This window comes from Halichoerus grypus, chromosome 3 (genome assembly GCF_964656455.1).
Source record: "Halichoerus grypus chromosome 3, mHalGry1.hap1.1, whole genome shotgun sequence".
NCBI lineage: Eukaryota > Metazoa > Chordata > Mammalia > Carnivora > Phocidae > Halichoerus > Halichoerus grypus.
In genome coordinates, this window is record NC_135714.1 from 30,643,272 (window position 1) to 30,655,400 (window position 12,129).

General features: G+C 40.3%; 1 protein-coding gene across 2 annotated transcripts in view; it reads left to right on the forward strand.

Moving 5' to 3' along the window:
* The window catches only part of NWD2 (NACHT and WD repeat domain containing 2), a 188,847-nt gene that overhangs the window by 68,926 nt on the left and 107,792 nt on the right, over positions 1–12,129 (forward strand). Inside the window, exon 2 of one of the 2 annotated variants that reach the window (XM_036101893.2) lies at positions 4,183–4,271. In XM_036101893.2, coding sequence (XP_035957786.1) covers positions 4,183–4,271 — 89 coding nt within the window. Of the gene's footprint in view, positions 1–4,182; positions 4,272–12,129 lie in introns of those variants that run through there. The other variant, XM_036101895.2, reaches the window with a different exon arrangement.

A 12,129-nucleotide genomic window follows, 5' to 3' on the forward strand; every position in this document is an offset into this window, starting at 1 on the left:
CCAGGCAGGAGCAAATGTACAGAAACCTGGGAGAACTGGCTGGAATAGCAATTGTAGCAGAGGATGTGTGCTGGATCCTAAATGAATTTTCTGAGCTGCCTAGAGGGAAGTGACTTAATCTCATGCCCTGGCCTTAAGTTTCAGTGAGGCAGGGGCAGTAAGAAGTCCCAATGCAACATGGTCATTTTAGCACTTTTAATAGAAATTTTGAATTAATCTAAATCCTTCATGAAGTGGGATAATGGTATTGATTAAGAATACTCCCTCAGAACCCTCTTACACTGTTGGTGGGAATGCAAGCTGGTGCAGCCACTCTGGAAAACAATATGGAGGTTCCTCAAAACATTAAAAATAGAGCTACCCTACGACCCAGCAATTGCACTACTGGGTATTTACCCCAAAGATACAGATGTAGTGAAAAGAAGGGACACCTGCACTCCAATGTTGATAGCAGCAATGTTCATAATAGCCAAACTGTGGAAAGGGTCCAGATGTCCATCGACAGATGAATGGATAAAGATGTGGTTCATGTATACAGTGGAATGCTACTCATATTACATCAGAAAGGATGAATACCTACCATTTACATCGACATGGATGAAACTGGAAGGTATTATGCTAAGTGAAATAAGTCAATCAGAGAAAGATAATTATCATGGTTTCACTCATATGGAACATAAGAAATAGCACAGAAGATCATAGGGGAAGGGGAGGGAAAACTGGGAAGAAATCAGAGAGGGCGATAAACCATGACAGACTCTTGACTCTGGGAAACAAACTGAGCGTTGTGGAAGGGGAGGTGGGTGGGGGCATGGGGCAACTGGGTGATGAGCATTAAGGAGGGGAGGGCACATGATGTGATGAGCACTGGGTGTTATACGCAACTAATGAATCATTGAACACTACATCAAAAACTAATGATGTATTTATGTGTTGGCTAATTGAATTTAAAAAAAAAAAATCCTCACCTAGGGCTCTTCCTGTGAGTAACTCAGACACTGCACAGAGACTAATCATTTACTCTGAAATCATTGAGGAATTATTTAGAATGCAAATCCTTTTTAAAAACCTAATAGTGCTGCCCAAGTGTTAATTCATCTTCTCAAAGGGATAAGGAACTGGGCAGATACAAATAGATGTGTGATGACTATGTAGAAAGAGTCAATGATGACATACTTTGTCTCTGATCTACACTTTTTTAAGAGGTCCCTTTTTATGTGTGACATTCTGTAACTTAATTTTTCCTGTTTATGACATTCTAATGTTATTTAATTGCCAACCATCTGGATTTGCTGTTAGTATGAATCAGGTTTTTTAATATAATTAAGCCAGCTTATCTGTCACCCATTATAATTAATCCATTTTATCTTAATTACTTTTCCATTTCCAGAGCCAGTCATCACATATTAACACAAATACAGGAAAATCTGAGTCATTTTTGTAACATAAGTAATAACACAGAATGTCAGATATGTGCATACGCTCCCTTCACACTTTGGGGAAGGTTCAACATAATTTGGTAAAATACGTTAGTGTTTTGCCAGAAACACAGAAACCAAAAAAGAAATCAGTATTTCAGTTCTCATTCACTTACTTCGTGAACCGTAGTCTTGATTCTGTATCCATCCAAGGACAAATTGTAATGTAGCAAGCCCTTCTGTTTCTGGTGGTAATTACAGGGAAGCATTTGCCTATCAGCTCATTCTGGTCACTGGTGCATGTCTGGGGTTTTTTCATTCACTTATTTCTTAATTGAGGACAACTCTGGATGTAGCAGTAAATGAGACAGAAGAAGGTTGTAACTCTTTTTGAGCTCACTTTGTAGTGGGGGAGACGGATAGTAAACGAATAGCAACAGTAGTGATGAGTAATGTGCAAAGAATTTGAAAGGCGACGGGACAGAGAGTCAGTTCTGTAGATGGAGGGCTCGGAGAGGTGTCTCTGAGGAGGTGGCTCTAAAGCTGATACCTGATCGACAGGAGACGCCTTGAGCTGATCACAAGCATTACAGGAGGAAGTCCTAGCTAGAGCGAAGGCCATGAGTAGGCGTATAATCTGCATAGTGGTTAAGAGATCACTTTGGGAGAGGGAGAACGTTCAAAGTAAGGAGTGTGGATTTCATTCCAGGTGCTATGCGGAGCTGCTGAAGGGCTTTCTGTGATCTGATTTGCATTTATAAAAGATCAGTCTGCTTCTCTGTGGAGAATGGATTAAAGGGGGTAAGAATGGGAACAGGGAGGAAGAGTCCAGATTGAGAGGTGAGATCACCATCCCTTAAGTACTCCATGAAGTTATTCTGTGCGTCATTTTCGAAGATTGATTCTTTGCACCATTGCAGATTTCCTGTGGTTAGAGCAAACTATGGAATACTCTAGATTCAAATGGCTCTCTAGATTCAAGTCCAGTTTCTCCAACTTAGAGGTCATAGAACTTCGGGCAAGTCTCTTAACCCCTCTGTATTTCAGTTTCCTCTTATAAAAACAGTGAAATAGTGGGGCGCCTGGTTGGCTCAGGCAGTTAAGTGCCCAGCTCTTGATTTCAGCTTGGGTCGTGATCTCAGGGTCATGGGATCAAGCCCCATGTTGGGCTTTGCACTCAGCACAGAATCTGCTGGAGATTCTTTCTCTCCCTCTCCCTCTGCCCCTCGCTCAGCTTGTGCTCTCGCTTTGTAAATAAAATATTTTTTAAAAAATGGAATAGGGCGCCTGGGTGGCTCAGTTGGTTAAGCAACTGCCTTCTGCTCAGGTCATGATCCTGGAGTCCCGGGATCGAGTCCCGCATTGGGCTCCCTGCTCGGCAGGGAGTCTGCTTCTCCCTCTGACCCTCCTCCCTCTCATGCTCTCTGTCTCTCATTCTCTCTCAAATAAATAAATAAAATCTTTAAAAAAAAAAAAAAAAGGAATAGTAATTTTACCTATTCATAGAGTTGTCAGAAGTGACTAAGAAAATACACATAGAAATACTTAGTACATGCTTACAGTAAGCACTCAGTAAATATTACTATATTTCTGTCTTACACTATGCCACATTCAGACGGCAGTACCTAGTAATGAGTTACAATTAACATTTTTAAGAAATAAAAAACTTTGTTCATGTGTTATTTTGATACTATTTTAGCATCTCTTAATCCTGTTTATTTAATTTGTAATAATATAATCATGTTATAATATGCATATTATTCCCAACTTCCACATCTGGCAGTATTTATTTTTAAAGTGACTTCTGTTATTTGTGTGTTAAACACCTGTAGCCTTCTAGAGAGATTGATTGAATATTAATCACCTTTATTGTGAAGTTAATGTTTTCAGCCCTTAAAATGAGATGAAGGAGGGTGGGCCTTGGATCCTGAGATTATATAGATCATGTAAACACTGAGTTTATGGCCTCCACCAGGGCCATGACAACACACGGGCGCTGCTCAAATGCATCACTCCTCTGCTTGGTCCTCCTGCTTTGGACTTCGGGTCTGTGTTGGATCTATGGCTAGAAAAGACCCTATCCATTTAGACCATAGGGTAATCTAGAAGCCTTGTAATGAGTCTTTGGTTTCCCTGTAAACACTGGTTTCTGTCACTTTGTCAGGCTAGCTTGGAAGCTGGCTCCCACGATTTGTCTTTCCTCACTACTGTACTGATTGCATGGATACTGTACTGAATTTTGCAAATTCGAATTATTTCTAAATACTATAGAAATGATGATAGAGATTGGATAATATTTGGAATCAGTAACTAAATTAATGGGCGTGTGTGATGTGTGTGTGAATTTGTAACTTTTACACGTCATGGAGCTAAAACACCTGATAGCCAGTAGCCTTACGATTTTTCCTTCTGCCTCTTCCAAAGACCACATGGTCCAGCTACTTAAGAGATTCATGGGAGCGTCCGTGTCGGCATAAAGACTCAAATGTGAATTCCTAGCTCTGCCGGCCCACATGGAACTGACCGGTGGGGCTCCCATCCATCCCGCAGGCTCTTACATCTGGTGGGGGGCTCTCTGCTCCCCCTGCTCTGTTAGGAACAGGTTCCCTCCCTCCCCCCGGCAGTCAAATATCCCATCATTTCACAATCAGCACCCAACTGGATTATATTAATGTTAAAATTAATTTGTAAGCTTACATTTTTTTCCGGAAATACCTATGTGTGGACATAACTCCCTTTCTCTGTGTTTGTTTTTCTACCACAGACACGGGAGCAGAAAGACAGGCACTAAGAGAAAATGTGTATCCTAAATTGAGAGAATTCTGCAGAGAAAACTATGGATTAGAATTTCAGGTAACTGTGATATTAATTCCATTTTTAATTATGGCAGCTGAATGTTTGTGCTTGCTTATTGTCACAACTTCGGTGTTCTAAAAAACATGTTTCAAGCTCTGAAAAGTTTTATTTCTTTAAGCATGGGTAAAAAGGAACACTGGAAAATGGAAAATAAAATATTTAGTCATTTGGGGGGCGCCTGGGTGGCTCAGTCAGTTAAGCGGCTACCTTCAGCTCAGGTCATGATCCCCAGGGTCCTGGTATCAAGCTGCATTGGGCTCCCTGCTGAGTGGGGAATGCGCATCTCTTGGCCTTCCTGCACCTGTCCTTCTGCACTCTCGCGTGCGCGTGCTCTCTTTCTCTCTCTCTCTCTCAAATAAATAAAATCTTAAAAAAAATAGTCATTTTTGGTGCTTTGCACTTTTATGTTTTCTTGGCCTCTGTCTGGTATTGGCTCATCTTCTCCTCCTAACCATGTTTATTTGCTTCTCGGCAGTCTCTACTGTTCTCAGGAAGGTGAAGGTTGCTGAGCGCATGCCCGTAGGCTGTGGTCTCTAGAAATGGTTTGTACCTAAAAATTGAGACCAGCTTTCTCCCAGGTGTTTTCTTTTAGCAGCCTGGCCAGCCCTTGCCTTCTAGCTTGCCTTTTAGATTTTGTTCACATTGTAGAATGTCCTTTTTCCTATGTTAGGGATTTGCCATTTACCCAAAAAGAAAAAAAAATCAGCCTTTCAAGAGACAATAACTGTGCATGTCATTGCTAAAGTTCATGAATACCCTGGCATTTGTAGACACCACTGATTTTACCACCTTTTCTATTAAAAGTACTAGAAAACATTGGGCATATCTTGAACATCCCCAGATTTAAAAAGTAAATGGCTCCTGGAACAGATAGCGTTATTTAGTCAAAAGTTTTCAACCTCATTCACAACGGACATCTTAACTCTGCAGTGCTATCTTAACTATATGTTTCCATTGGTAAGTCAGGAATATGTACCAGAGATTTGTGGTATAAGAGTGCAAAATGCATCTTTGTTAGTGGAAGAAAATTCCACCCTTCATTTATTTCCTCCTGAATATTTTATCTTGGTATACTTCATGATGCTTTCTCGTGTGATGTATAAAATAGTTGGTCTCAAAATGGCTTCCCTCTCCGTGCCTACTGTCAGTCAGCAGCAGGCCATTATGACACACATATTGAAAAGTTACTCATAAGTCACCATTTGCTAGATAAATGGTGAGCCTAAATTAAATTCCTTGTTGCGAATTCAGCCCTGCCTTCTCTGAGGAACCTGGTTCTACTGATAACAGGGTCTCAATTGTTAAAAAAATTCTGATTTGTCAAGATTCCCAAAGACTTAGACACTCCTTGGGGACTCAATTACCATGGAGAAAGAGATGTGTCCAAGAATGTTAATCCCATCTTTGAGTTTGTTTGGATATGCATCATTTTTTTTTAGTAGAGGGAGGAATTTGTTGAGCCACAGACCAGCTTGCATAAAACATGGTATTCAGATTAGCTGAGAGGAAAATAAAGAAATATATTTTCTAAATTATAAGTAGGCCCAGGAAAAGACTGATAAAGCCAGAGGAAAGCTGTAGAAGGCAAGGTCCATGGAATAAATTGACAGCAAGGATCATTCTAGGCAGGTGCATTGAATGAGTCGTTGAGATACCGGGCAGCAGTGGAAACCGCATTGGGCAAAGAAAAGTTGGGACTGAACCCCCAGCTTTCCACTGTGACTCCCTCAGTCGGTGTTTGAAATGGGAGTGGTGACCACTTCGTATCTAAGGTTGTGTTTGGAATAAAAATATGCAGGGTTGCATTTGTTTCCCACCTTCTGAGCTTAACGGGAGCTCAAATATATGCCATACTTGAATCTTCTAAGAATATACTTTTTAGTATAGTCTCTTCTAGTCAGTTGATTATAGACCTCCCTGAAGATGTGTTTTCTAGTGAGATGGTTCTCCTTTCTCAGCTGCAACAAAATATGATACTGGAAGCTTCATGAAGAAAAAAAAAAAAACAGTTTACCTGTATAGTACTCTGGATTTCATCTTTGGCTCTGCATTGAACCCAGAAGAAATGAATTTCCTACAGTTACCCAAACATATGCCAATCCCTTTTAAGCTTCCTTGCCTTTGTTTCTGCTGTTCTTTCCACCCGCGATGCTCTGCAACCTGCTTCTTCCCCTGCCACTCTTGAAGTCCTACTCATTCTGAAGACTCTTCCTATAGATCCTAAGGCCCCTCTCCTTCTTATTTTTTTTTAATTTTTTATTATGTTAATCACCATACATTACATCATTAGTTTTTGATGTAGTGTTCCATGATTCATTGTTTGTGCATAACACCCAGTGCTCCATGCAGAATGTGCCCTCTTTAATACCCATCACCAGGCTAACCCATCCTCCTGCCCCCCTCCCCTCTAGAACCCTCAGTTTGTTTTTCAGAGTCCATCGTCTCTCATGGTTTGTCTCCCTCTCCAATTTCTCCCCCTTCATTCTTCCCCTCCTGCTATCATCTTCTTTTTTTTTTTCTTAACATATATCGCATTATTTGTTTCAGAGGTACAGATCTGTGATTCAACATTCTTGCACAATTCACAGCGCTCACCATAGCACATACCCTCCCCAATGTCTATCACCCACCCACCCCATCCCTCCCACCCCACCCCCCACTCCAGCAACCCTCAGATTGTTTCCCGAGATTAAGAATTCCTCATATCAGTGAGGTCATTTGATACATGTCTTTCTCTGATTGACTTATTTCACTCAGCATAATACCCTCCAGTTCCATCCCCACGTCATTGCAAATGGCACGATCTCATTCCATTTGATGGCTGCATAATCTTCCATTGTATAGATATACCACATCTTCTTTATCCATTCATCTGTCAATGGACATCTTGGCTCTTTCCACAGTTTGGCTATTGTGGACATTGCTGCTATAAACATCTGGGTGCACATACCCCTTCGGATCCCTACATTTGTATCTTTGCGGTAAATACCCAGTAGTGCAATTGCTGGATCGTATGGTAGCTCTATTTTCAACTTTTTGAGGAACCTCCATACTGTTTTCCAGAGTGGCTGCACCAGCTTGCATTCCTACCAACAGTGTAGGAGGGTTCCCCTTTCTCCGCATCCCTGCCAACATCTGTCGTTTCCTGACTTGTTAATTTTAGCCATTCTGACTGGTGTGAGGTGGTATCTCATTGAGGTTTTGATTTGGATTTCCCTGATGCCGAGTGATGTTGAGCACTTTTTCATGTGTCTGTTGGCCATTTGGATGTCTTCTTTGGAAAAATGTCTGTTCATGTCTCCTGCCCATTTCTTGATTGGATTATTTGTTCTTTGGGTGTTGAGTTTGATGAGTTCTTTATAGATTTTGGATACTAGCCCTTTATCTGATATGTCATTTGCAAATATCTTCTCCCATTCTGTCGGTTGTCTTTTGGTTTTGTTGACTGTTTCTTTTGCTGTGCAAAAGCTTTTTATCTTGATGAAGTCCCAATAGTTCATTTTTGCCCTTGCTTCCCTTGCCTTTGGCGATGTTTCTAGGAAGAAGTTGCTGTGGCTGAGGTCGAAGAGGTTTTGCTGCCTGTGTTCTCCTTTAGGATGTTCTGTCTCACATTTAGGTCTTTCAACCATTTTGAGTCTATTTTTGTGTGTGGTGTAAGGAAATGGTCCAGTTTCATTCTTCTGCATCTGGCTGTCCAATTTTCCCAACACCATTTGTTGAAGAGTCTTTTTTCCATTGGACGTTCTTTCCTGCTTTGTCAAAGATTAGTTGACCATAGAGTTGAGGGTCCATTTCTGGGCTCTCTATTCTGTTCCATTGATCTATGTGTCTGTTTTTGTGCCGGTACCATACTATCTTGATGATGACAGCGTTGTATTAGAGCTGGAAGTCCGGAATTGTGATGCCTCCAGCTTTGCTTTTCTTTTTCAACATTCCTCTGGCTATTCGGGGTCTTTTCTGGTTCCATACAAATTTTAGGATTATTTGTTCCATTTCTGTGAAAAAAATGGATGGTATTTTGATGGGGATTGCATTGAATATGTAGATTGCTCTAGGTAGCATTGACATCGTCACAATATTTGTTCTTCCAATCCATGAGCATGGAATGTCTTTCCATTTCTTTGTGTCTTCCTCAATTTCTTTCATGAGTATTTTATAGTTTTCTGAGTACAGATCCTTTGCCTGTTTGGTTAAATTTATTCCTAGGTACCTTATGGTTTTGGGTGCAATTGTAAATGGGATCGACTCCTTAATTTCTCTTTCTTCTGTCTTGTTGTTGGTGTGTAGGAATGCCACTGATTTCTGTGCATTGATTTTATATCCTACCACTTTACTGAATTCCTGTATGAGTTCTAGCAGTTTTGGGGTGGAGTCTTTTGGGTTTTCCACATAAAGTATTATATCATCTGCAAAGAGTGAGAGTTTGACTTCTTCTTTGCCGATTTGGATGCCTTTGATTTCTTTTTGTTGTCTGATTGCTGTGGCTAGGACTTCTAATACTACGTTGAATAGCAGTGGTGATAGTGGACATCCCTGCCGCGTTCCTGACCTTAGGGGGAAAGCTCTCAGGTTTTCACCACTGAGAATGATATTCGCTGTGGGTTTTTCATAGATGGCTTTTATGATATTGAAGTATGTACCCTCTATCCCTATACTCTGAAGAGTTTTGCTCAAGAAAGGATGCTGTACTTTGTCAAATGCTTTTTCTGCATCTATTGAGAGGATCATATGATTCTTGTTCTTTCTTTCATTAATGTATTGTATCACGTTGATTGATTTGTGGATGTTGAACCAACCTTGCAGCCCAGGGATAAATCCCACTTGGTCGTGGTGAATAATCCTTGTAATGTACTGTTGGATCCTACTGGCTAGTATTTTGGTGAGAATTTTTGCATCCATGTTCATCAAGGATATTGGTCTGTAATTCTCCTTTTTGATGGGGTCTTTGTCTGGTTTGGGGATCAAGGTAATGGTGGCCTCATAAAACGAGTTTGGAAGTTTTCCTTCCATTTCTATTTTTTGGAACAGTTTCAGAAGAATAGGTATTAATTCTTCTTTAAATGTTTGGTAGAATTCCCCTGGGAAGCCATCTGGCCCTGGGCTTTTGTTTGTTGGGAGATTTTTGATGACTGCTTCAATTTCCTTAGTGGTTATAGGTCTGTTCAGGTTTTCTGTTTCTTCCTGGTTTAGTTTTGGTAGTTGATACATCTCTAGGAATGCATCCATTTCTTCCAGGTTATCTAATTTGCTGGCATAGAGTTGCTTATATAATATGTTCTTATAATTGTTTGTATTTCTTTGGTGTTGGTTGTGATCTCTCCTCTTTCATTCATGATTTTGTTGATTTGGGTCATTTCTCTTTTCTTTTTGATAAGTCTGGCCAGGGGTTTATCAATCTTGTTAATTCTTTCAAAGAACCAGCTCCTAGTTTCGTTGATCTGTTCTACTGTTCTTTTGGTTTCTATTTCATTGATTTCTGCTCTGATCTTTATTATTTCTCTTCTCCTGCTGGGTTTAGGCTTTATTTGCTGTTCTTTTTCTAGCTCCTTTAGGTGTAGGGTTAGGTTATGTACTTGAGACCTTTCTTGTTTCTTGAGAAAGGCTTGTATTGCTATATACTTTCCTCTTAGGACTGCCTTTGCTGCATCCCAAAGATTTTGAACAGTTGTGTTTTCATTTCCATTGGTTTCCATGAATTTTTTTAATTCCTCTTTAATTTCCTGGTTGACCCATTCATTCTTTAGTAGGATGCTCTTTAGCCTCTATGTATTTGAGTTCTTTCCAACTTTCCTCTTGTGATTGAGTTCTAGTTTCAAAGCATTGTGGTCTGAAAATAGGCAGGGAATCATCCCAATCTTTTGGTACCAGTTGAGACCTGATTTGTGACCTAGGATGTGATCTATTCTGGAGAATGTTCCATGGGCACTAGAGAAGAATATGTATTCCGTTGCTTTGGGATGGAATGTTCTGAATATGTCTGTGAAGTCCATTTGGTCCAGTGTGTCATTTAAAGTCTTTATTTCCTTGTTGATCTTTTGCTTCGATGATCTGTCCATTTCAGTGAGGGGGGGGGGTGTTAAAGTGCCCCACTATTATTGTATTGTTGTCAATGTGTTTCTTTGCTTTTGTTATTAATTGCCTTATATAATTGGCTGCTCCCATGTTAGGGGCATAGATATTTACAATTGTTAGATCTTCTTGTTGGATAGACCCTTTAAGTAGGATATAGTGTCCTTCCTCATCTCTTATTACAGTCTTTGGTTTAAAATCTAATTTGTCTGGGGCACCTGGGTGGCTCAGTCGTTAAGCGTCTGCCTTCGGCTCAGGTCATGATCCCAGGGTCCTGGGATCGAGCCCCACATTGGGCTCCCGGCTCCGCGGGAAGCCTGCTTCTCCCTCTCCCCCTTCTTGTGTTCCCTCTCTCGCTGTGTCTCTCTCTGTCAAATAAATAAAATCTTATAAAAAATAATAATAAAAAAAATAAAATCTAATTTGTCTGATATAAGGATTGCCACCCCAGCTTTCTTTTGGTGTCCATTAGCATGGTAAATGGTTTTCCACCCCCTCACTTTCAATCTGGGGGTGTCTTTGGGTCTAAAATGAGTCTCTTGCAGACAGCATATCGATGGGTCTTGTTTTTTTATCCAATCTGATAGCCTGTGTCTTTTGATTGGGGCATTTATCCCATTTACATTCGGGGTAACTATTGAAAGATATGAATTTAGTGGCATTGTATTGCCTATAAGGTGACTGTTACTGTATATTGTCTGTGTTCCTTTCTGGTCTATGTTGCTTTTAGGCTCTCTCTTTGCTTAGAGGACCCCTTTCAATATTTCTTGTAGGGCTGGTTTCATGTTTGCAAATTCCTTTAGTTTTTGTTTGTCCTGGAAGCTTTTTATCTCTCCTTCTATTTTCAGTGACAACCTAGCTGGATATAGTATTCTTGGCTGCATATTTTTCTTGTTTAGTGCTCTGAATATATCATGCCAGTCCTTTCTGGCCTGCCAGGTCTCTGTGGATAGGTCTGTTGCCAATCTAATGTTTCTACCATTGTAGGTTATAGATCTCTTCTCCCGAGCTGCTGTCAGGATTTTCTCTTTGTCTCTGAGACTCATAAGTTTTACTATTAGATGTCGGGGTGTTGACTTATTTTTATTTTGAGAGGGGTTCTCTGTGCCTCCTGGATTTTGATGCCTGTTTCCTTCCCCAAATTAGGGAAGTTCTCTGTTATAATTTGCTCCAATATACCTTCTGCCCCTCTCTCTTTCTTCTTCTTCTGGGATCCCAATTATTCTAATGTTGTTTCGTCTTACGGTATCGCTTATCTCTCGAATTCTGCCCTCATGATCCAGTAGTTGTTTATCTCTCTTTTTCTCAGCTTCTTTATTTTCCATCATTTGGTCTTCTATCTCACTGATTCTTTCTTCTGCCTCATTTATCCTAGCAGTTAGCGCCCCCATTTTTGATTGCACCTCATTAATAGCCTTTTTGATTTCAACTTGGTTAGATTTTAGTTCTTTTATTTCTCCAGAAAGGGTTTCTCTAATAACTTCCATGCTTTTTTCAAGCCCAGCTAGTATCTTTAAAGTCATGATTCTGAACTCTAGATCCGACATAGTACTAATGTCCGTATTGAGTAGGTCCCTGGCAGTTAGTACTACCTCTTGTTCTTTTTGTTGAGGTGATTTTTTCCGTCTTGTCATTTTGTCCAGAGGAGAATAGATGAATGAGAGAACAAAATGCTAGCAGGGCAACAACGTCCCCAGAAAATATACTCTAAACAAATCAGAAAAGACCTGAAGCCAGGGGAAAAGAAAGGGAAAGAAAGAAAGAAGAAAAAGAAAAAGAAAAACAA